General features: G+C 49.5%; 1 protein-coding gene across 1 annotated transcript in view; it reads left to right on the plus strand.

Annotated features, from left to right (window-relative positions):
* LOC311320516 (R3H domain-containing protein 1-like) overlaps positions 1–24,473 on the plus strand; it is a 48,970-nt gene extending 24,497 nt beyond the window's left edge. The window contains exons 3-23 of the mRNA XM_084452281.1: positions 229–426; positions 4,115–4,253; positions 4,431–4,509; positions 4,743–4,799; positions 5,045–5,185; positions 5,557–5,665; positions 5,871–5,966; positions 6,090–6,118; positions 6,226–6,279; positions 6,407–6,624; positions 10,623–10,774; positions 13,760–14,008; positions 14,488–14,611; positions 17,164–17,321; positions 17,487–17,638; positions 19,839–19,942; positions 22,721–22,890; positions 23,093–23,237; positions 23,338–23,435; positions 23,743–23,836; positions 24,080–24,473. Coding sequence (XP_084308407.1) covers positions 229–426; positions 4,115–4,253; positions 4,431–4,509; positions 4,743–4,799; positions 5,045–5,185; positions 5,557–5,665; positions 5,871–5,966; positions 6,090–6,118; positions 6,226–6,279; positions 6,407–6,624; positions 10,623–10,774; positions 13,760–14,008; positions 14,488–14,611; positions 17,164–17,321; positions 17,487–17,638; positions 19,839–19,942; positions 22,721–22,890; positions 23,093–23,237; positions 23,338–23,435; positions 23,743–23,836; positions 24,080–24,111 — 2,598 coding nt within the window. The 3' untranslated portion in view covers positions 24,112–24,473. The remainder of the gene's footprint in view (positions 1–228; positions 427–4,114; positions 4,254–4,430; positions 4,510–4,742; positions 4,800–5,044; positions 5,186–5,556; positions 5,666–5,870; positions 5,967–6,089; positions 6,119–6,225; positions 6,280–6,406; positions 6,625–10,622; positions 10,775–13,759; positions 14,009–14,487; positions 14,612–17,163; positions 17,322–17,486; positions 17,639–19,838; positions 19,943–22,720; positions 22,891–23,092; positions 23,238–23,337; positions 23,436–23,742; positions 23,837–24,079) is intronic.
* Positions 24,474–24,597: the final 124 nt, after the last annotated feature.

The raw sequence follows: 24,597 nt of genomic DNA on the forward strand, positions 1-24,597 counted from the left end.
TCATCGATCTGTTTACGAATGCTTAAATAGTGCAGTGCCTTGTGGGTAGGGGCAATACAAGCCGTTCAAGCTAACCCACGAAAGAACCCCCCCCCCCCTACCCCCCACCCCCGCTCCCCTCCCCACCCCCCCTGTGTCGATATCTCCTCTCCTCTCAGGTCTCGAGCTCTTGGTAGACGCTCCAAGTAGCTTTCTCTAATGAGGATGTCTGATACTGTCACTGTCAAGGAGACTAGCGACACCATGAGGGGCCTGGAGACGGAGGAGAGTCAGGCCGCCGCCACCGCCATCGCCGCCGCCACACCCTCCGCCGAGGACAGCCCTGCCAAGACGGCCCGCGGCAGGGAACAGGCCGAGCCCCCGCCCCGGCCTCCACCCGAACCCGACCGGGACGAGAGCTGCTGCCAAGACAAGAACGAAACTCAGGTAAGCCTCGCTTCACCGGTCGGGGTGGGGGGGGGGTGGGGGTGGCCCCTGGGGCTCCGCCCTGTCAAACGCTCTCTAATGTTTCCACTATCCATCACACGCCTCTGGATCAGCCATACCCACTCCAATTTTCTTATTGGAGTCTGGCGTGTCAGCAGAAGGGCTTTGGTATAAGCACCGGGGAACGTACAGGGAGGGTATGCGCAGTGAGAGGGGGGGTCGCAAGGGTTTAGCGAGAAGGGCGCTATTGGGCTTTGTAATGGCGAGCGGAGCAGAGCGGGAGGAAATAATTGCTTTCCAATACAGCGCGGGCTCCGGGGCCCTGGGGAGTCCCCCGGCAAAGCACAACCAATCAATTGTCAGATAATTGAGTTATGAGAACAGGAGGAAGCAGTCTACCTCGAACACCCCCCTCTTCCCAACACACACACCTTGGTTATTATATGCTTGGAGGTTAAGGTTGTGCAGGTTTTTGCGGCGTTCAATATTTTTCCCCTTCGCCTGGCAGGCAGCCCGGGACGTGAACAGTCCTCACCCGGGGCCGGCGTGACATTTCCCCCCAGCGCTCGCGCGTTTCCAGAAGAGCCCCGACCCCCTGCTGATGTCGGCTCATTTCCCCTCCCTCGCCTCTCCTCTTTTCATACCTCCACTCTCCTCGTCTCTCACCCCTCCCGGTTCGAGAGGGGGGCGGCCGCGGGGCGCGGCCCTAAAACGAGCTGCCGACGAGAGCCGGGAGAGAGGAGAGGCAGATAATCTCTGTCTCAAATCCCAGCTTATCCAGCAACTTGTCCCTTGTCACCCCTAAGGGGGAGACGGGGGAGAGGCGGAGGCGGAGCAGAATGTCTTTGCCGCCATCTGTCGCCTCCGCTTTGGCGAAACGGCGCCGCCTCACTGCGCACGAGGCGCCGTTTCAGACATGTAGACAACTACTCCCCCTACGGCCGCGCGTCTCTGTCCATCCCTCTCCGTGCGGGTCTAGGATTCAGAGTAGCGCTACGCGATGGATTTGAAATAACAGTCGTACACCCGCAATGGTCAAACAAATGCTGCAGAAAAAAAGTCTTCCTCTTAAAAACATGTTTTCACACTACAAAATCTAATTTGTGGTTGAAACGGATGATTTTTTAAGCGCAAGTCTCCCTCGCTGTGTCATTTCACCCAGACTTTCTCAGTCGTGTTGGGGCTCAGGAAAGTCGTTCCTGGCCGACAGCCAGCGTTCGACTCCCCTTTAGGCTCTCATGTTGATCCGTTTTGTCTGGTTGTCCACCGTACAGCGCCACACCTCGGGACACGCGGGGAAGAGGCCTAAGGTACAGTCAGGCATGTCTGCAACTGTGCTCCCTCGTCTGCTGGACCCATCCTAGCTTTGATTTGATTTATGAATTATTTAGTTTTCCATTTTCGGCTTGTTTTTTTATTTATTGCATACTTGCCTGTGCTCTGTGTCGATTTTCTCATTAGAACGTGTTTGTGTGGGATGTATTTTTTTTTGGGTGGTGGGGGGGGGCAATATTTGTGTATTTCAATTTTGGTGCACGCTGCTTTCAATTGTTCCTGTGATATCAGAATGCTAATGCATCAATATCCCTAGCGACTTAACCTTTGACCTCGACAATTAGTCTAGTTGAATCAAGGTAACCTAGGCGACAGTGTGCATGGTCAAATTTGGAGCTCTGCAACCAACTGACCGTCTGCAACCTCCCTCCTTTTCAGAAGCACTGCCTTAGGTTGCCAGTGTGTGTCGCTTGCACGGGTTTCTTGGTGTCCTTTTCGTTTCATTCTGATATCTCCTCACGCCGCCCGGTGTGTGTGTGTGGTGTTGACGCTCTACCTGCACCATCTCTGTGTCCCATCCTGACTCTCTTCTTAACCCTCCCCCCCCCCCCCCCCAGTCTAACTCAAAGTTAAAGTTAGTTCGGAGCCTGGCTGTTTGCGAAGAGTCCTCTCCTCCCCCTTTTACCACTGATCCACCTCGAGAACACCAGGTAAACCACCCCACCCCCCCCCCTCCCATAACTATCCACAACCCCCCCATTCCAGACCATCAAGTGGTGTCCAACCAACACTTATTATTTATGCCACCAGGGGTGTATCTCCTCCTATAGCCATGCAGGTGAACGTTCCTAAGACCCTCCTGGTTGGCTTGTCTCATCAGCTATTCTTCTGGTCAGCCGTCCGGAACAGTTTTTTTTTCTACTCTATAAAAGCTTCAGTTAATTCCCTCATTTGAATAACTTTTTTTTTTTTTTTTAGGGCCTTTTATTTTTGCTTGACGCGGTTCATGTCTGTTGAAGCTGCTGCCTCTGTTCCAGTTTGCTCAAACCACGGATTTTCTAACGAAACAAAAAACGGTGATGAAGAAATAAAAAAATTAAGATAAGGTGCTCGAATCCTTCAGATCCCTCAAATCCCTAGAGTGAATTGAAGCCAATCCTCAATTAAATACCTTTTGCTTTGTGAAATGGTATTCGGAGTACCCTTAATTCCACCCATTCCAGAGAAGGGAAGGTAGTTTCAGCTTTTGTTCTGAGAAACCTCGGGTCGGGAGCAGCGCAGAGACTAAACAAAAGGTAGTTAAAAAATCTCTCCCTGCACAAGAGAGTGAGCGTGGCGGGGTGTAACACTCCTACTACTCCTGCAGTCACATTTATGCCCTTGAACGGGCAAATGAGATTTCCTTTCCCGGAGTGAAATCTTTTTTTTTCCCTCTTCGTATCTGTATTCACCAGCCTTCCCTCCTCCCTCCCCTCCCTGCCTGCCTTTCTGCGCTGCCCACTATTAGCAAGCCGCCACTCTCCCAGGCTGCTTTTCATCGGGGCAAAGCAAAGGCTCTGCCATTCTTCCAATGTAAACACTACAGCTTTCCATTAAAGGAAGAAAAAAAAAAACACGCTGCCAGTCTCTTGGCGTCATGTTGTGTGCTTGTTCTACTTCGCTCTACTTTTGTATTGACTCTGAAAGGCGAATGGAGCGCATTTCTGCTCTAAATTCATAGTCAATGGCAAAAGGCTAGGAGGGCAAAGCAGCTCTGGCCCCGGCTCTGCAGGGTGTGAAAGCTCAAAACAAGTGGAGATGAAAAGCTTAACACTGGCAAACCCCTAAGACACATGTGCTTTCCCATGCCACCCCACGAGGCGCACATTCTAGTAGCTTAAGGCAGAGTTAAAAGTGAACATCAGCTGCAAACTAGACTTAACGCACCGGTATTCAAGCCCTCACTTTGTGAGATTTCAGATCGGGTAAGTCAAGGTCACCTCTCAGTTGGTCCAATAGCAGATGACCTTTTCCATTTCCCCTTTAGGCAGCAGCCTTGTTGTTGTTGGAGTTTTCTCTAACACAGTTGTAGTTTTCTCGAACACAGTTTGTTAGTTTCCTCCTCCCTGTGGTCATCATTTACAGCAACACAGTTTTGCTCTCAGTTCTCTGAAACCGAGTGGTAAATCACAAACCCAGGGGGTTGAATAGCAGCAGGGCGTCTGGTACAGCAGCCATCTCAGAAAATACTCGGTCAAACTCTTGGTCAAATATCAGACAAGTCTTGAGTGTGAATTTAGATCTGCGTGCATGCGAACCCTCGATCATCTCTAACTCAACATGTAAGGGTTGGACATCAAGTTGGCTTCTGATTCATGAGGTTGCCCTGGCTCCTCAGGTAGGACAATGACCCTGTGTGTTTTTCTCCTTTCAGGATGAAGTTCAGATCCAGCTGTCCAAGTCATTTGACAAAGAGGAGCCGTCTCCCCCCACCAAGACTGAGGAGGAGAAAGAGAAGAGCTGTGACAAGCTGGAGAAGACGGAGAGGATGCCTAAGAAGATGTTGTCCAGAGGTGTGTGTGTGTGTGGTGTGTGTGTGTGCGCGCGTGCATGCGTGTTCACCAAGTTCAACCATACGTTTGTCTTCAGAATTCCAATTTTATGCAAAGAGAACGTCATTATTAAGTGAAATAAGTTCTACTTCAGTTTTGTTTGTTGTTTTTTTCCCCAACAACACCTCTCTCCCTCAGATTCTAGTCAGGAATACACAGACTCCACTGGGATCGACCTCCACGAGTTCTTAGTAAACACGTTGAAAAACAACCCCAGGTGTGTAATCACGCCAGCCGTCTCAATCCTACTTTGTCTGCTTTCCCAAGCCCAGCTGTAGTTCTAGCTCACTGGTGATTAGGAGAGGATTCGTTCGCCAAAAGCGTGCTTCTGAACGCTTGGCATCCTTATCAGTCGATTACTAATTGCGGCGTCTGTCATACCCTGAGGTAATGAGATGAGTATTGGAATGACTAAACAGACACTTCTAATTCTTCCGTTGTCTCTCCCAGGGACCGAATGATGCTGCTGAAGCTTGAACAGGACATTCTCGACTTTATCAGTAATGAGTGAGTCCCTGCCGTCCCTTGATATTTCCCCCCACATCTAATTTTTACGAAGGAATAAGACATTTTCTTGTCATTTGTACTGTATGGAGCCATGCATAATTTGGTATGATGTCGTCGTTGCTCACAGCCCTGGGGGAGTGCTAATGAGATTTGACTCGGAGCTCTAGAACAAGTGTTTCTAATTGTCCCTTCATATTCCTGGCTGAATTATTGATTAGCTCTCTGGCCGCTTTCCCTTCCACCAGAAGCCAGAAGAGAAAGTTCCCTCCAATGACCTCCTACCACCGAATGCTGCTGCACAGAGTTGCTGCCTACTTTGGCCTTGACCACAACGTCGACCAAACCGGGAAATCTGTTATCATCAACAAAACTAGCAATACAAGAATGTGAGTAATTGCGCTCTCTCTCTCTCTCTTCATCTGCCACCCTCTCTCTCTTTCTCTCTCTCACTCTCTCTCTTCTCGATGCGTCCAAGAAATCCTGCTCTAATTCAAACGTCTTAGGCTGCAGAAAATCGCAGGCTCCCGCATCTCCTGCCGAAGCAAAACAGATTTTCCTTTGCGGCCCTTCCGAAATGAGTTTTGGGGGGAAAGTTAATTATCTGCGTTTTTCAATATTGTGGGAATGGCGAGAAGGTGGAGGAGTTGTGTTTATGAGGCGGGAGGGAGACGGCGTGAATATATCGGGTTTTTCTGGGAACGTCAACTCCACTTTGTCATTTCTCTCTCTTCTCTCCCTTCTCTACGCCTCCCTGCAGACCTGATCAGAAGTTCTCGGAACACATCAAAGATGACAAAACCGACGACTTCCAGAAGCGGTACATTCTCAAAAGGGACAACTCTAGCTCAGACAAAGATGACAACATGGTAGGTTTCTTTGATTAGAGCCAACCAGATCCCTGCCAGTTCTCGTTGTATTCAAGGAACAGTGAGAACACAAAACATAGAAAAAGTCGTTGAAGGAATAATTAGTCTTCACTTCAAACTTCAGAGTCTGTGGTCAATTGGTTTTGTCTCCATTTTTGAGCGTGGTGTGTTTCGAGTGTTGTAAAAGGCCCTGTGTTGTTTTCAGATGCGGATACGACTGAAGGAGGACAGGAGGAGCAAGTCTATAGAGGAGCGAGAGGAGGAGTACCAGAGAGCCAGAGACAGGATCTTCGCTCAAGATGTGAGATTACTCCCATTCCTTTTTTCGCTCATTGAGGTTATCTTGATCTGGATATGTGTGTTGTGTGAATTATGAGTGCCTGTGCCTGGATACAAAGTTAATCGCTAAATTCTGTCACTACAGGGTCCAGACGGTTTCACTCTTGAAAAAAGGTATGCAAACATGTAGAAAACGAAGAACTGATTCGGTTGTGAAATGCTGGAATATGAGTTTAATATCATACACACGTCCCAATAGCTCCTTTTCTCACTGTCCACAGGATACAAGAAGACGATGCTTGTAACAGCACACAGCAGAGGCGCCAGGTCTTTAGGTAATCTATCCTCGTCGCGGTCCGTCTCCTGTCTGTAAAAGTCATCTCCTCTGTGTAATATCTGCAAAACAGTACCTCAGGCGATCACCTCACAGCGGCTGTAACCCGCCCGCCCGCCCTCCCTCAGGTTAAAAGACGGCCGGTCGGCCAACAGCCGGCAGAGCAGCTCGGAGAACGAGCCCAAGTACTCGGACCCGCGGCCGTGGAGCAGCACGGACTCGGACAGCTCCAACCGCAACCTGCGGCCGGCCATGACAAAGGCCAGCAGCTTCAGCGGCATCTCGGTACTCATCAGAGGGGACAGCACCGGCAGCAGCAAGAGCATCGGACGCCTCTCCAAGACGGGTACGTACCAACGTCCTGCCCGCCGTCGCAGGGTGCGCTCGTTTCGCAACACCCAGGGCAGCCCGACAAGTTTTTATGGTCTTTGAACTAAGTGGATAAGACAGAACAAAGTTTAAAATCCACCAGCCTGGCTTACCTCTAGTTTTAAATTGTTTCTGTCCAATCCACCCAGTGTTTCATCCTCCCGCCACACGTTCAGACTGTGGCCAATCAGCACCTATCACAACAACAAGCCTACTGGCGACACGTCCAATCAGAGCCTGTGTTACGCGACTAAGGCCGAGTTTTGGAGAATGGAAAACCACAGTACATAGTGCTCGTTACTTGGGCGGTGGGATGAATGTGTTTTAGATCGTATAAATTCTAGATGCCTTTGGTGTCTAGTGCTTATCTGCCTGGTCTCAACAGTGAGCTGTACTGTATGTTTTCAACAGATGTAGGCAGCCAAGAGAAAAAAACAAGTATTTTTATATCCTCTGCCTGCATTGATAGGTGTCTTATTTTTTCTTCCTTGGTTGCATTTTAAGTAGATGAAACTGACCTTTCGTTTTATTGGCCAAGGCAAGATAGATAGCGCTTCTATCATTTACAGTCGGTTCTCGTGGTTAACTCACAATTCATGCGTCTCCTCTTCGACGGTGTAACTGTTTTTGACAATGTGCACATTCGATGTTTGCGTCTCTGGCATTGCTACCCCCCCCCTTTCATATGGATGGGTATCCCCCCCATGGACCCCTCAACTTCACTACTTTATTTATATCATCCATTTACTTTTTTTCCCTATATTGGGTGCTAAGTATGAATTCACTGGTTATTACATACATGGAAATTGTGATCTTTGTCATGGTAAGATTGAGATGACCATCTGGCTATTTTAACAAAATATTTGTATGTAACGAGCGATTGGCTATTTGTAATTTTTGTTCTCAAACTGTCTTTAAACCCCCAATTCTTCAACTCTCAATTCTTTGGATCTACCTCTGGGTTTTGTTTTTCATGGCTTCGAGCTGTCATTGTCGATCATGTTTTATTTAATTTCACAGCTTAAATCCTGATCATTTTAATGAAATACAATTATGTGGTGATTTCATTAAGCGTACACTGCGCCACCATAGTTGTGCTTAGAAAACAAAGTGAATAGCTAAATGAAGACTTTAATCAAGAAATTAATTAACATGTCAATTAGGGCTGATTAAATCATTTTTCTTTTCCATTTTATGACAGCATCACTCCCACAGGTAATTAGAATAGATAATTAGCTATGTACGTTTTGAATTTCAAATCTGGCCTCTCAAAGCAGTGCATTTTTAAAGAATACTCAGTAGACCTAAGTAGGTTCTCAAAGTATGCAACCAGCTAACTTCGACCGCCAATCATAAGCACAGAATTGCCTTGGTCTGCTGTGAACACCCAGTGAATTCAAGCTTCTGCTCCTAGCCACCATCACTGACATTGCCTTGCCCCCTAACCCCGACTGACCCTACTGACTCTGGGCATGCTACTCATATCTCTCCACTACGTGGCACTATGAGCATGGTGTCTCTGCTGTGGCTGTAGGTTAAGACCTTCTCGTTCCCTCCTTCCTTCCTTCCTTCCTTCCTTCCTTCCCTCCTTCCCTTCCTTCCTTCCTTCCTTCCTTCCTTCCTTCCTTCCTTCCTTCCTTCCTTCCTTCCTTCCTTCCTTCCTTCCTTCCTTCCTTCCTTCCTTCCTCCCTCCCTCCCTCCCTCCCTCCCTCCCTCCCTCCTTCTTCCTTCCCTCCTCCAGGTTCTGACTCGTCTAGTAGTGTAGGGTCGTCGACGGGTTCGCTCTCTCGCTCCCAGCCGCCTCTCCCGGTGGTCCCGGCTCTGACCCAGACGGGCCACGCCCCCGTGGCCTACCCCGCCGCCTGCACTAGTAGTTCCGTGTCGTACGAGGTGGTCAGGAGCGCCCCCGCGCCCCCTCCGGCCCCCGCGGCTAATGCTAGCTACTATTTGCTTCCGCTGGAAGCCACAGGGATACCGCCAGGGAGCATCCTGGTCAACCCGCACACAGGTTGGTACCCCGACTCGGACCGGGCCTCGTTCAAGTCAGGTAGACCGCACACTTGCTTGCCAGAGACGGGGGGGGGGGGGGGGGGAGCAAAGTGTGTTTGTGTTGTTTGTCTAGTGTCTTTGTTCCGTAATGGGAATGCGTCCTGCTCCTTTCAAAACTAACACAACTCAAACGACTAACGTTGGCTACTTATCCCCCGACTTCTTCCTGGTGTTCATAGACGTTTAGAGCTTCTGATGATGGATGGCTGCATCTCTCTTGGTGGGACGCTGCACAAGCAGAACAGCCAGGCCTCATGCATTATTTATGCGTATGCGAGTTGGGATGCTGTCAAGCATTTTGGGGGAAGCGATAATTAGAAGTTCCCTCATCGCTTTGATTGTCCTTTTACAAAGTAAACAACCAAGGTTCTGCGGGAAGTCACCGCCTAATGATGGGACTTGCATGCAAATTAGATTCCCCCCTCTCCTCCTCCCCTCACACAGATGGGCTGGGATGCACTTTGAAATAACGATAGCAGTCTGGCAAGATCAATACATGAACGTTGGTCAAAATAAATTCCACAAAGTGTTGCTGAGACAGGGATAATGAAGCCTCTTCGTGTTATTGAATGTAGAATAAAGAATCGTCTGCGCCCTGATGTTTAATGTATTCCTCTCTGCTCCGTTCGGACCTTCCATTCTTAAATATGTGTGGCGCTGATAAGGCCGGGTATATGGCTGGCACCAGTATGTTTTTGAGGGCCAGCCAGGGTGTGTAATTGCTTATTGACCTTTCCTAAGGAGCTGGCAAATGGGAAAGTCTTCTGTAGCGCCATAAGCCCCAGGAATTAATTTTGCACCTGATAGTTAGGGGGAAAAAATAAAAAAAAATGGAGGAGGACTTATTTTCAGGGTCACCGCACGGTCATGTGGACAGCGAGCGTAAATCGCGCAGGGCCCTCGCCCGCTCGCAAATAAATGAGCCCGAGTGCAAATGTTTTTTCACAAGACTGATAATTCACCACAGCCCGGGCTAATGTATGTAAGGAGGGACGCCAACCTGGCAACCCATCTCGATCTTTGATATTAGATTCAGAGAAACGCTATCATATCCAGTCCTCTCTCCTCAGACAGCTCTGATGTAGCACGCCAGGCGGCCCCGTGAACCCCGCTCCCAGAGGTCACGGGCATTAGTCGTGCGCTCGGTAGGCACAAACGGAATACCAATTGACGCGAAGGAGGCGCGGAGCCATATCGCGGTAATGCGACAGATAAGTCAACCACTGACGCAGAGCGTCTCTGAAGTGCTCCGTGGCAGTAACCTTCTTTACATGGGAAAAAAAAAATAAACGCAGAAAATGGATGAGCGTTCTGTGAGGGACTATTTCAACAGAGAGAAATGTATACATACATTAACGCAGGAGGAAAAGAAGGGCAAATACATTAAAGTTAATTATCTGGCCTAGCTGTCGTTCTCTCCACATAATGTGTCTCAACAATGCGCTCAGTCGTCCCCCTGCTTATGCAGAGGAAGACATCTATTAGAAATGTTGACTCGAATGTGGTAGACGTATATTACTCATGGTGGCTTTAGCACTCCATTATGCTCTCAGTCACTTGTTTAGAAAGGAGATGTACTTGAGAGTTCTGGTGAGTGGTAGTAAACTGACTACGTTACGTAACATACGTACATAACATACAACTATGTTAAATAATGCAATTATTTTAAGTCACTTGGGATGAATGATACATTAAATGACTAATGTAATGGAGGAATATGTATGTTTCTGTGTTCTTTGCGCATAGTGTTCATACCTGTCACAAAGGGCCATCCACCACACTGCCACGATAACTATAACCTTATGCCATGACTATTAAAATAGAGATCTGGGTGAGCGTCCACTCTACGAATGTACAACTGAAGGTAGGAGGGAGTTGATGTGATGGCCGGTTTTGTTTGACTCTGTCCTCTCTCCCCTGGTCCAGGTCAGCCCTTCGTGAACCCAGACGGCAGCGCCGTGGTCTACAACCCCGGCATGGTGGCGCCACAGCAGGGCAGGACCCAGCAGCCCCTACCCCCTCCTCCCCCCCCGCCCGGCCCCCACCAGCACCAGCCCACCAACCATGTCCTCTCCCAGGTCCGCTCACACACACACACACACACACCGTCCAGTCTCACCGGAGGCACCAATCTGCTATACCTGGATGAAATTGTGCTCGAGACCCCCCCCCCCCCCACCTCCCCCCACACTCACATATTTGGAGAATTTGCTTAAGCCTTCCCGAAGTGCCAGTTGGGCAGAGTGTGCATTTCTGGTTTTGCTGCACCAGGCAAGCTCAGTGAAGCATGACCAAAATCCTTCCCAACACAATTTGCGGCATGTCTGATGCCCATGAACCCGGCTTTTGTACTGAGTCACCGTAAAGCCTGGAGATGGGGCCACTGTCCCTACCCTCCCGAAACATCTCATGACTACCCCGCCTGCTTGACATTCGCGTGGTGTAATGTGTTAAGGAAACTTAGCGACCGGTGGCTCTCCTCCCAAGGAATTGAGGTCGAGTGTCAGCTAAACACCGCCTCCCCCCCCCCCCCCCCCGGCGCCGGCGTCATTAGCATTCATACGAGCCCGTAGCGGTCGGAGTTGCAATCTCCAGGGCCGCCCGTCACAAGCTGTCATGGAGAGACGTTGTGTATGAAGGCAGCCTAAGGGGTTGATCTTCATTAACAGGAATATCACGGCTGGAAATTGAGTTGACCTGCGCAGCGTGGGTGCACAACCCAGGGATTGGTTGTGGGAAGGTTGGGTCGTCTCTGTCCACTGTCCCAACGGTGAGCTGACGTCCCCTCCCTAATAAAGACAGCGTTGGGGACTAGGACTCATCCCCTCCCTAATAAAGACAGCACTAGGGACTAGGACTCATCCCCTCCCTGATAAAGACAGCACTAGGGACTAGGACTCATCCCTCCCTGATAAAGACAGCACTAGGGACTAGGACTCATCCCTCCCTGATAAAGACAGCACTAGGGACTAGGACTCATCCCTCCCTGATAAAGACAGCACTAGGGACTAGGACTCATCCCTCCCTGATAAAGACAGCACTAGGGACTAGGACTCATCCCCTCCCTAATAAAGACAGCGTTAGGGATGTGGTAAACGGCCTTAATGAGGAGACACAAACTGTGGGATATTTTATTTAGAACCGAGAAGCTGTCCCAAGGCTTTTCATATTAATATCCCCTAATTGATTTTTCACTGCCTGACCTTGATTAGAGGATACATCATATTGCGGTCATCTATTGATGTCTCTTTGTCTTAATTACTGTCCATAAACTAATATAATTGTATCTTCCCCTTGAATCTGTACCTTGTTTGTTCGACGAAGGACAAACCCCTCATTGCTCCTCTTGCAGTGTTCTCTCTCCTCACCCATCGCCCCTCTTCCTCCTCTCCTCCCCCGTTTCCCCCTCTTCCTCCTCTCCTCCCCCGTTTCCCCTCTTCCTCCTCTCCTCGCCCTCTTCCTCCTCTCCTCCCCCATTCCCCCCTTCCTCCTCTCCTCGCCCTCTTCCTCCTCTCCTCCCCCTCTTCCTCCTCTCCTCCCCTGTTTCCCCCTCTTCCTCCTCTCCTCCCCCGTTCCCCCTCTTCCTCCTCTCCCCCGTTCCCCCTCTTCCTCCTTTCCTCCCCCGTTTCCCCCTCTTCCTCCTCTCCTCCCCCGTTTCCCCCTCTTCCTCTCCTCCTCAGCCGCTCCGGCCCCTGCTGCCCTCTGTTCAGCCTCTCCAGTACCCAGCGGTCTCATACCCTCCACAGCTCCTCTCCGTCTCCCCTAACCAACAATACACTGTGGTACCCATCTCTTCTCTTCTCCTCTGCCCCTTCCTCCTGGCTTTCTCCTAGTCTGTGCTTGTGTCCCGTCTGACCCCCCCCCCCCCCCCCCCCTCCCCGAAACAGTACTGTTTCCCCCAAGGACCCCGGGCTCAATACCTCGGTGTTGTCCATATATGTGCTTTGATGATAGGGAGCTGTCCTATTGATTTGAATGTGCAGTGATTTTCTGGTCACAATACACCTAGCCCAATGAGTCATGACCTAGCCGGGCTTATTTACATACACATATTTACCTATTAGCGTTATGTAGCCGTTTATTTGTCATCAGCATTGGGAGGTGAGATTAAAAAAGACAAGAGACCATGTTTTGCCTTGTATGGAGACTTTTCATGAAATGGGAACATTATAGGGTAATGTGATGCAGACCATGATCGATGACTGGGATGAATAAGAAATGCGAGTCTTTCTGGCAGAATGAATGAAGCAGATTTCTATTTTTGGTTAATACCCACTGGCCCTCTGAATACATAATGTAACGTTTGGATTTGAATCCATTGTTTTAGCACACACACACACACACACACACACAGGGAATGCAAATTCACAGACAACATTTTTTCGTTCCTTTAAGAGTTGCAGAAGTTTCTTAATGAGCTTAATTTAGGAAGTCTAAATTGACTTATGTAGTGCTGCCTCCCCAGGCAAATTGAATGCAGTCATTTTCGACTGTGAAACATTTTCGCCTTAGTAAGCCTTAATTAATATACCAATTCATAATTAATCAAATCAGTAATTTCATGTGTTGTGCTTTGCTACTCCACTAACCTTCAGCGCAAGTCATGTTCCAGTGTCTTCCCCCTGCCAATGAACATCCCTTAATGACTGATTGCATTTTCACATTTGTAGAAGACAATTCTGAATTATTAATCCTGCAACAGATGTTGAATTTTATATTCCCTATAAAAAACTATGCTGATAGTCTCTAACCACCCAGCACTTCCAAACAGGTCAGGAATGAAGGTTTAGTGGCCTGACGTATTTCATCGATGTCGTTTTATATTGCGTCCCAAATCAACCCCCAAAACCATTCCCCCTGACTCCTTGTGCCCTTGTGGAGATCTGAGTGGAACTGACGAGTGGAAGCAATGCGGAGCGTCCAACTTGCCATCTGATTGGCTGGCTGGAAACGTCACCACATGGCTTTCCTCCGCGCAGTCCCCTCCGATCTGCGCAAGTGGTCAGGGCCGAGGGGTCGCCCCAGTTCAGTCCTGCTGACCGCCCCACATGTGCTTCCCACAGCAAGACAACCTGGGAGCCCAATTCAGCCACATGAGCCTGGCCAGGCAGGCCTCGGGGGACGGCCGGGACGCTCACACTGCCATGTACCCCTCCTCCGTGGTGCTCCAGGCCCCCCCTCCGCCACCACCGCAGCAGGCCGGCTACATGGTGACCCCCCCGGGCCCGCCCGGCCCCGCCCCCGCCTACTCCACGCCCGCCCCCCCGCCCCTCAGCCAGCCGGTCATGCAGCAGCAGGGCTACATGCAGCAGGTACCGTTCTACTGTACTACTGTACTACTGTACTACTGTACTACTGTACCGTACACCCACTTAGTCAACCGGAAGGCTTGTTCTGTTCACAGATGTTCTGTTTTGAACTCCGATGGGTTGCTTACAGTTTTCATATCAAATGATCATTGATCATTTCTTTTAAAGCCTGATATTCTTTATTGCTTTGATCTTAGAGTGCTAATAGGAAATTGATTTTTACAGGCACTCATAAACAATTTTCTCCTCCTTAGTTCTCTCACACACACACACACACACACACACACACTTTTAGTACTGTTTCATATTGAGGGCTATGCTCAGGGTGTTCTCTGCAGAGCAGCGGTGGTATTGATGGTATGCCACGTTGGACCCGTCTCTCTCTCTCTCTCTCTCTCTCTCTCTCTCCCTCCCTCTCTCTCCCACTCCCTCTCTCTCTCTCTCTCTCCCACTCCCTCTCTCTCCCTCTCTCTCTCTCTCAGATGCCAGCGTGTTTCTGTGCACCGGGCCAGTACCCCCTCTCCAACCAGCAGTACCGGCCGGTGGGGACGGTGCAGTACAGCGGCCCCCAGAGCCAGCCGATGGCCCCGCCCACTCAGCAGACAGGTAACCAGCCAGCCGTCTCACCCGGGGTGAACCCGGGACGCTCGGCCTTCTGGGCCGCCAATCCCAGTGTTAAGCCGTTTTCAAGGCGTGTTTGTGTTCTCTCTCTCTCTCTCTGGCCCTGACTGGTAATAAAAAAGTATTTAGTGGCGTGTCGAGGCGGGCGAGACACCCTGTGTCTTTCCTGTTTACTCGCTCCTCGGGTGGTGAGGGGTTTATTTTTGATTTTGGTTATTGCAATGCCACGGGGCAGAGTCAGAAGCGCTCTCCCGCACTCTGCTCGCTTTTCCACGTTTTCTCTCTCTCTCTCCCTCCCCCTCCCACTCTCTCTCTATTTTCTATCGCTCTCAGCACTGTTGTCCCCAGTCATCCTCCTCTTATGGCAGGTACACAATAGGCTTGTCTTAGCGAGCCGCTGCGGGGGAAATTAGACGCCGCCCCCACGGCCGGGAAGCTAATTACAGAACCTGACGCTGTTCTTTCTTCGCCGGATCAACCATTGTGTCGCCCTTCTAAGCCCGTACAATAACCATCTCCCAATCAAATACACAATTAGCATTGCCCACCTGCTATGTATTGCTGCAGCGTTATTCACTATCCTTTCAAGAGAATCCGCTCTCCAGCGAAAGCCCAACATGGTAGATTTGTACAGGTACATATTGTACGTCTGCAACTAGGGTTGCCAAATTCCGGGAATAATCACAAACCTCCCATGGGAATTAACGGGAATGAATGGGAATTAATGGGAATTAACAGGAATAGACTGAAAAACAGAATTTATTCCTGTAAATTCCCATAAATTTCCAGTTTATTTCCATTAATTCCCATAAATTCCCGTTGGGACTGTTCCCGGAATTTTGCAACCCTCTACAACACAGGTCGGTAATGGGGAAGCAAGATGAAGAGCAGCAACAAGGAAGTGTGTGTTGTCTGATTCTGATTCTTAACCGAAGCAGGTTTATTTCCAGAGGCAGCCGCCGGGCGTGTCCTGCTCTCCCATTGGTGGAAGACGAGGGGCTGGAGGCGGGGCCGGGGCGCTGTCTGAGAGGCCTATGATTCTCACAGTGAACCGGTCTCTTTCCCGGCCCTTCACTCCTCTTCAGATACAACCACTGCTGGCGTTCAGTCTCTGCAGAAACGCTCAATCCATACTCAGTAACAAAAAAGGCCAGCCGTCCGTCTCCAGGGCATCCCTGAAGATCAGAGCAGAAGGTTTTCTGTCCAACATGACTGAGCGTCTCACTGTGAATGCACATCCAATGTCAAACATCAGACTTCAACTTCAGAATAAAGGCACATTTCATCCGTATCATATCTACTTTACTGTACTAGGGGGCTGTGGATAGCCCCCTACTAGAGGCTAGAATGATTCATTCACTTCATGTAACCAACTTCATGTGGAAATGCTCCATTTCCGCAGATATGTGAGATACAAAGCCTAGGGCTACACATGGTTCCAGGTCACAAATAAGTGGACAAAATGAGCCCTGGATGTTCTGGATTGAGGGACACCACGACTGAATAAAAACCCCTCCCCAGGCATCTGGGGAAAATAAAGCTTAGTCTCCTTCCCCTCATTCTCACAAGCAAAGATTTCATGCGTTTTGAACCTAAGCCAACAGAAACCCCCAGTATATCTGCACTAACAAGGGGAAGTGTGGCACAGCTATTTAGCCTTATCTCTTATTATAAGTGCCTGACAGTGCAGCCTTTTAAGCACAACACCAGACCGCAAGCAGCGAGGCCAGCCCTTTTCAGGATCCAAGGGTAGTAAAACACGAAGGAAGCTCCTCTCTCCTCTCTCCTCTTCTATCCCTCCCTCGCTCTCTCTTACTACTGTGTCCGCCGGAGCGCAGCGTTTAATATTTTATTTGCTCCGAGCTCAGGGTCTGTAAGTGGCGGTAAGAGAATGGCGCTAAAAATATCCAGGGCCCTTGTCGCCCTCCCGCCCGGGGGCCATCCATTCCTTTTGTCCCACTTCTCGTCTCATCTGGGCCAAATTGATTGCTGTCGGTCTGGCCAAAAGCCAGGAGAAATTGAAACCCCCCCCACCCCCCCACCCCCCCCCCCCCCCCTCCAGCAGCCTCCCCTCCCTACCCCCCCCCCCCCCCCCACAGGCGAACACTTCTGAGTGTTTTTCATTGGCATTCACCGAGCTGGGAGCCGTTCTCTCTGTAACCTTGACACTGATGCATTTTGCCCGGTGAAAGAAAACTGCCTCTCTTTTTTTTTTTTTTTTTTTCTCTTCGTTTTCTTTTCAGAGGATCATTTTGCTTCTAGCGTTCTCTCCGGAAGAAATGTCTCGTGTTTTCCTCCTCCGACCTCCAACCATAATGTCCCAGGCGGGGGGCGAAATTTTATTGAAGCTACCTCGGCTTGAAAGCTTGTTTATCCATCCGTTGGATTTGGGCCTAACCGAATCAGTGATTGCTCCGAATAAAACAGGCGGCGCGGCGCTATTCTGCGGCGCAGATATTTTCCCAGCGTGAGTCTACGGTAGTCTACGGTCATAAGTCATCCGGAGCCGTTTCTCTCCCCTCTCTCTCTCGCTCCAGGCTACCAAACTGTGATGCCAAATCAGCCGCAGAGCTACCAGAGCATGCTGGCCGTGCAGCAGACGCAGAGTCACAGCATGGTCAGCGGCCAGCACAGCAATATGGGAAATCAGATGCAAGGCCTGATGGTCCAGTATCCCTCCATGCCATCTTATCAGGTGTGTATTCATTCAGCTCTGGGGACTTTGCCCTTGTCCATCACTCAGACGACGTATAAAGTAATTCACCACTTCTCTCCTTGTGAAAGTGTCTCGATTAGTACACCGCGGTGTGATTTAAGATCATCAAGGCGGTTGTGAATCTGTGTGCGTCCGTCTTGACAGGTATCCATGTCCCAAGGCTCCCAGGGGGTTCCCCAGCAAACATATCAGCAGCCAATCCTCATCCCCAACCAGTCCAACCAGGGGCCCATGCCCGGGTCCGGCGTGCAAGTGTACTACAGTGTTATCACACCCAACCAACAGAACACAATGAGGTAACAAGTTCATTAAAGGTGTCCTATTATGCTAATTTTCAACAATTGAATAGGTATTTGGGCTCCCCAAAACATGTCTTTGAGTATTTTTTGCTGACAATAACACTCAGAATAAGCGTTCTAGCATGCCTCTATACCCCTCTGTTGACCACGAGATCAAATTGAGCGCTTTTTTTTCAAATGCAAATGAGCTCAGATAAGAGCAAGTCGGCAGGCTAGAGAACGAGGGCTGTTAACAGCGCTATGCTACCTCAAATATAGCTGGCTAGCCTGGACTATCCACTCGATGCCACTGTGACAAATGTAATTGTCCTCTCTCCCTGACTAAACATGATAGTGCCCATGTTATTATCTCCACGGTTGCACGCTGTTACCTCTAGCTACATTCACTAGCTAGACACCACCAGGCTATATGACACCATTCGACTACAAACAATGAAAGCTAGATTCTGTAGGCCGAGAGGAATCCTATAATGTCCACTTCTTAACATTTGATCTTTTTTTAATGACCGCTCGATCAACTAGAAGTCTACCAATTTCATTCCACCAACATCATAACGTAGATGATGAGACGAGCATCCGGGTTGAGGCAAAAGGGGAGTTTGTTCATGTTAGCTAGCTAGCATTAGTACTATATGCAAAGAAACACAGCATAATTACTTACAGTTTCTGCATGATTTCTACGGACAGTTGGTATTGAGAAAGAGTTCAGAAAGAGTTTATCCGAAAAGCCTGCATTGTACTGACCCAGGTGGGAAAAGCAAGCAGGCAAAAAATGGCTAGCACATACTGCCAACGTTAAGCGGGAACGTTGCTATCAAAAATAACATTTATCCACTCAGCTCTTCTGTCCTTTGAGCTTGGGAGACGATGTAGCGATCTGTGCTGCTTAGTACATTCAAGAACAGAGCGTTTTCCGTGCGAAGACATTATGCTAGCTAGCGGGACCTGTAAATAATGTCAGCCTTTATAGCCAGGTAAACAAACGCAGGTGATGGGGGCGGGATTATTATAATAGGTACCCGACTGTGACATAATTTAACATGGGAGATTTGAACGGCTGACCACAACAAAATTACTGGGTTGTTTCACTTAATACTTTGTTAGTAGGCCCATCAGAGACTCAAATGTATATGCAAAAACAATGAAAAAGTTAGTTTAGCAAACGTGGACCCCTTTAATCAAATACTGACGGACCGATAACTGTCTTCGCTACTGGTGCTGCTTCGCGGGCAGCTGTGCACAGGAAGTATGGGGTCACTAACGCACGCACACACTCCTCCTCCTCCTCCCTTCTCCCTCTCCTCCTTGAGGGACCTGTTCTTTAGTAGGCCAAGATGATTTATAAGGCCAGATATCCAGTGAGTCTTAATATAACAGCGGCAGGTCCCGAGTGGTGAGAGCCCCCCCCCCCCCCCCCTCCTCCTCCACGCCATCCCTCACGTCGACCCGCGCTCCTGCAGACGCGGCGCGGCGCCCCTCAGGGGTGCCCTGCTGTCTCGCAGCAGCTGCCTCCACGCCTCGGGGGCTGACGCATCGCCTCCCTCGCCTTGCTTATATCCTTATTAAATCAGCGCGGGAGGAGCCTTCGGAAAGCGAGGGGGAAAGCGGAAGTGGCACGCCGCAATTGGTTTACAGGGACACCGTGATTAATGCTCATTTCCCTTGATTTGTTTTGATTCGCCGAAAATGAGGTCCGTAGCGATCCCCCCCCCCCCCCCCCCTGTCTGGGGCGCTGCTGGCCGATGAGGATATTTATTGCGGTGTTGTAATGTTGTAATGTAGTACCAGGGTATCGATCCCCTGTGTAAACCATGTTCCACTTCGGTAATTTAGCTCCATTTGTAGCTGATGAGCTGAATTCTGATTACACCGAGTGAACCTCAGGGCCGGTCCACGTTGTGAAGGGGGGGAGGTTCTTACGTGTTTCTTCTCTCTCTCTCTCGCTCTCTCCCTCTCTCTCTCTCTCTTTCTCTCTCGTTCGTTCGCTCTCTCTCTCTCGTTCGTTCGCTCTCTCTCGCTCGCTCTCTCTCTCTCTCTCTCTCTCTCTCTCTCCCCCTCTCTCTCTCTCCCCCTCTCTCTCTCTCTCCCTCTCTCTCTCCCTCTCTCTCTCTCTCCCCCTCTTCCTCTCTCCCTCTCTCTCCCTCTCTCCCCCTCTCTCTCTCTCTCTCTCTCTCTCCCTCTCTCTCTCTCTCTGCAGCTCGTCGGTGGGGTTCCTGCCCCCCCCCGGGTCGGAGCAGATGCAGTTCCCCCGCCCGTCCTCTCCCTGCACATCGCAGCAGCTCCCAGCCCAGCAGTGCTCAGGTACGCCGTCCTCGCCGCGCGTCACACCCGGCCGTAGACCAGCAAGTCGGAATCGATGGTCATCAATAACGGCGGCCCGGCAAGTAGCTCGGCCGCCCGCGGCAAGATATTACTCAGCGTTAGCTCCCCGGGGAGCTTACGGACCGAGGGAAACTTTTCTACGCTCATATTTTGTTCTTGTAGCCGATGAATGTCTGCAGAACTTAAAATCAACATAAATCTTTATGCTAACAAGCCAATGTGTGTTCAGTTGTCTTATCGACACAGCCCCAAAACCATGAATTTTATTTTTATTCAAGAGCTTTTTTTTCTTTCTTTGTGTTAATCATTGTTGTTAATACACTTTTCAATCCTGCCTACACAATGTAGCTCAATCCCCCTTCAATCAAAACACTGGAGAACATGTCCAACCCCCCCTCCCTCAAACCCTGGAATTAGATAGCCTCAAACAAAGGCAGGTGGCCTCAGCAGAAATTACTTCCCGCTGAATTCTCTGGATAATCAAAATAGATTGAATCGATTCAGAATGGGGGGGTTTAGGGGAAGAGGGAGCCTGTTTTTATCTCCCAGGCCAAAGCTTGTAATAGCGGGCTACGAGAGAAGAAGGGTAGTCATGTGGACGCCCGATCATCTCGCCGCCCCCCCCCCCCCCTCCCCTGCTCTCTATTCAGGGTGCCGAGAGGCTTTAAGGTGCTAATTGAAATTACACTCTCCAGTCTTAACGATCTAATTATTGAACAGATATGGGGTGGTAATTAAAAAGTAATTCCTCTGCTGCTTTGTTCCCAGTTCTGGCTTGGATAGAAAACCTTCATGGGTCCCCTAATTGTAATTTGCCATTTTATGTTGGCTCAGTTAATAGGAGGTTATTCTCCCCATCTCTCTCTTCTCCTTGAATAACTAATTAAAGAGGAATGGGAAATGCTTTCAAATCCTCAAATTAGATTTTGTGTCAGAAGTAGGTGGTCAAGTCGTTTTAATTTCATGCAGGGATTAGGTTTCAATGCTGAATGTTGAAATAGGAGCTGAAATACAGAATGTAGAATTGTATGGTCTATATGATGTTCTCTGGCTTAATCTTCGTTTTGATGTGGTCTTTACCTATCAATTCAACGCCAAATTCCAAAAGTATTTGGACAGTGACACATTTTATTTCTGTTATTTTGGCCCTGTGTTCCTCCAATTTTAATTGGAATTGATAAAGTGCAATGCTTAAAGTGCAGGCTGCTACAATGTTGGGGTATCTATTTTGGGCAAACCGTTAAGAACTGACAGCCCTCTTTTGTGCATAGTCCCTTTGAGTTAGGGTGCCAAAGGTATTTGGATGCTCCTAAGATGTTTTTTCTTTTTCTTTTATCAGGTGGATGATTGTACAATGTCTAGTCTTGGTATTTGTCTGGAAATTGGGATAATTGCTGTGCCAAAAGAAAAAGTTGGTACATCTTTAGAAAAGAAGAAAGCACTGGTGAGCTTAGCAAGTGCAAATAACCTGATAGGCCAAGGAAAACGATTTAAGTGGATGACTGAAGAATACTTTTCATTGTAAAGTAAAAGCAATTCAGCAAATCAGGAAGACACTACAGTTGGCAAAAAGACATGGCTATAGAAACTGAGTTTTTCAGCGCCAAAACATTTAAAATCATCTTCACTCAGTCAAGTTGATCAGCCAATCTGAATACATTTGATTTGAATTTGCATTTTACTTTTTATAGAGAAGACTGATGGCAACCCCCCCCCCCATCCCCCAAATATGCAGGAAGTGAAGATGGCTGCCGTATCGGCCTGGCCTGGCAGAGCGTCAGAGATGCCCAGCGTCTGGTCATGTCTGTGGTCACAAACTTGTTCATGCAGTCATTGCATACCAAGGATATGCATCTAATAATTAAACACTACTATTTTAATGTTAGTGTCCAAAAGCTGTGTACAAATACTTTCATCACCTTAAAAATGGGACCATGTACAAAACGTGCTGCAAAAATGTGTCACTTTTAAAATACTTTTGGAGTTAATTGTAAATTGGGCTTCAAAAAGCAAAACTAATTAGGTGGTATTTTGTTTGTTTCAAGGTTGGTGACGGTACTCACTTTGTTTATATACTCCTTTTAATTAGTAAAATTTTATATATATATATATATACACAGTATTTTCTTTGGTCTAATAAGTCCTCAGCACAGTGTTATTTACAGACCTCTGTAATTCATAGAAAACATGAACTGGCAGAACATGAATGGAGTGTTTTGATCCTTGAGCCTGGTAAACCCCACACCTACCAGGATAAGAGCTTTACTCAAGACTCTGTACTTCCATCCCCTGCAAACATGATCACACCGCGCTCAAAACATTACTATAATGAGGCCAAGCAGAGGTCCAGAAAATTACCTAACCTTCATTGTTGGGCAAACAAATTTAATTGGATGCTCGATGGCAGAAAGTTTGTCCGATACGATTAATTATTAATGTCCGAACTTTCCTTTGAATACATGCTGAAAGTCCAAGTACGTAGACATGAATTACTTTGTTCAAACATGGGATTTAATAATTAACAAGTGCAACACATTACATTATTAAATGAGTGTGGGTTGACACGCTGCATAATTAGTTGACAAAGATTTTTCACGAGACGGCCGAGGATGACATGATTTTGTTTTGGTCGGCTTTAATGAAACAAGCATTTGTGCCAAATTTGAGTTGTTTATCAAGTGAACCGTAATCTCTTAAGGTTTTTTTCTCTCCCCATAAGCTCCATAATGATGGAAACAAACATGTCCATGCCCACAGGCGTGCCCCCTCCACCAGGGGGCGGTATGGTGATGATGCAGCTGACGTTGCCCCCTGGCCAGCAGCCCCGGCCGCACTCGCCCCCCCAGTGGAAACACAACAAGTACTACAGCCTGGACCACCAGAGAGGCCAGAAGCCCGCTGAGCTCTCTGCCCTGGACACCTCACAGGTCAGACTGGGCGCGGCGAAACGCTTGATCTGCAGGTTAAACACAGCCACAGGAAAGACCCCCCTCTGAGTTTATTTGCTCTCATTAGGTCGATGCGGTTAGTCTCGCATCGAACTGTGGTTAGAATTCCACACAACCATAACGGGCGGGAATGGATTATAAAAATAAACCTAATCTCTCCTTTTATGGTCTGGCCACACAGAGTAGTCCCCAGCTCGGCAGCCCCTCTGCCTCTCCGGCCCAGTCGCCCACCCCCTCCCACCTGACCAATGTGAAGGGCATCCGTCCAGGCCTCGCCCCTGTCCCCATGATGCCGCAGTTCTCCAGACCCTTCATGTCAGGACAAGGTAACGGCGCAGGGCCGTCTGTTCACCTCGTTAAAGTTGTCTCTGTACGCATACCGGTGAGAGCCGGGTCAGTTAAACATTTGTCTCTGGATGTCCCCAGGAGACGCGCGGTACCCTCTGCTGGGCCAGCCCCTCCAGTACAACCCCCAGATCCGCCCCCCTCTCCTCCACGCTCCCCCGATGGTCCCCAACCACCAGGTGAGCCCACACGCCCACGCCGACCCCCGTAGCACAGGGAGGGGGCAGCCCTCGCTCAGGGAGGAAACGCCTGCGTACCACTCCTCCTTCCCCTTCCTCTCAAGATATTGTGAGAGACAGTCTTCCCATGCATATAAATAAACAAAATAAAAGGAAGTCTTAAGTCAGTGTCGGTCTCTGCTTCTTTTTGTTCCACGAACGTCCCTCAGATGTGCTGTCCGCCAGTCGTCTTCCTGATCATCTCACTGTAGACGAGCAGAAAACGATTTGAACTTTGACCCTCTCTCTTTCTCTCCCCGCGCCCCAGCTACCCATGGGAATGAGGCCCAGCGGAGGCAGCGGGCGAGGGAGGAAACAGCCCAGGAAGGCTCTGTCTACAGATCTCAGTGTAGGTGAACCAGGTAATCTTAGGACACGTCTCTGTCAGCCACGGAGGTAGAGACGGACGGTGGTATAGAGAGCAGACGTCTGAGGAACCCATGTGATGATCTCAAAACGCTTGTGCATGGGCAGTTCTAAACCTGCTACTGAATTCTGTTGATTGGCAGATATATACAGCCTTTATGGACCTCATGGTACTGTGTGTGTGGCATGGTTGGGTTCATGCTGGGTGACTTGGCCCTCTGTTCTCTCTCTCATTGGAGGCAGTGAGTGGGCGTGTCCTGGGGGTGACTGACCTGCGGAAGGGGGCGGGCCAGAGCCAGGCGGCGCACTCCGTGCTGCTGGGCCAGCTCTCCAGGGCGGGGGCCGCCGTCCAGTGGCTCCCAGGGCACCTACGTCAGGACTTTCAGGCTGGGGGCCGCTGGTGACCACGCCAAACAACCCCGCCCCGCCCGACGACCCAGCCTCCACCGACAACATCCTGGCCGTGTTCCCCCCCCCCCCCGGGGGGGCGCCCTCCTCCACCACAGACTCTCCTGGAGCAAGGGCCCCGGGCCCCTGGTGACCCCCCCCTCAGTCTTGAAAGGGCCAGCTCCTAATAAAGGGGCAGCTGTTGCACTATAGATGCATTCAGCTCATAGGACCTCTGGCTTTAACCCCTCCCCCTCACCAGCACCGCCAGTCACTTCCAATTGCCATCAGCCCCCCCCCCCCCCCCCCTTCCCCTCAGCCAAGCCCACCCCCCCCTCCCTCACTAAGTTGGCTTGATGTATATGGGTTG

This window comes from Borostomias antarcticus (assembly GCF_949987555.1).
Source record: "Borostomias antarcticus genome assembly, chromosome: 17".
NCBI classification, from domain to species: Eukaryota; Metazoa; Chordata; class Actinopteri; order Stomiiformes; family Stomiidae; genus Borostomias; species Borostomias antarcticus.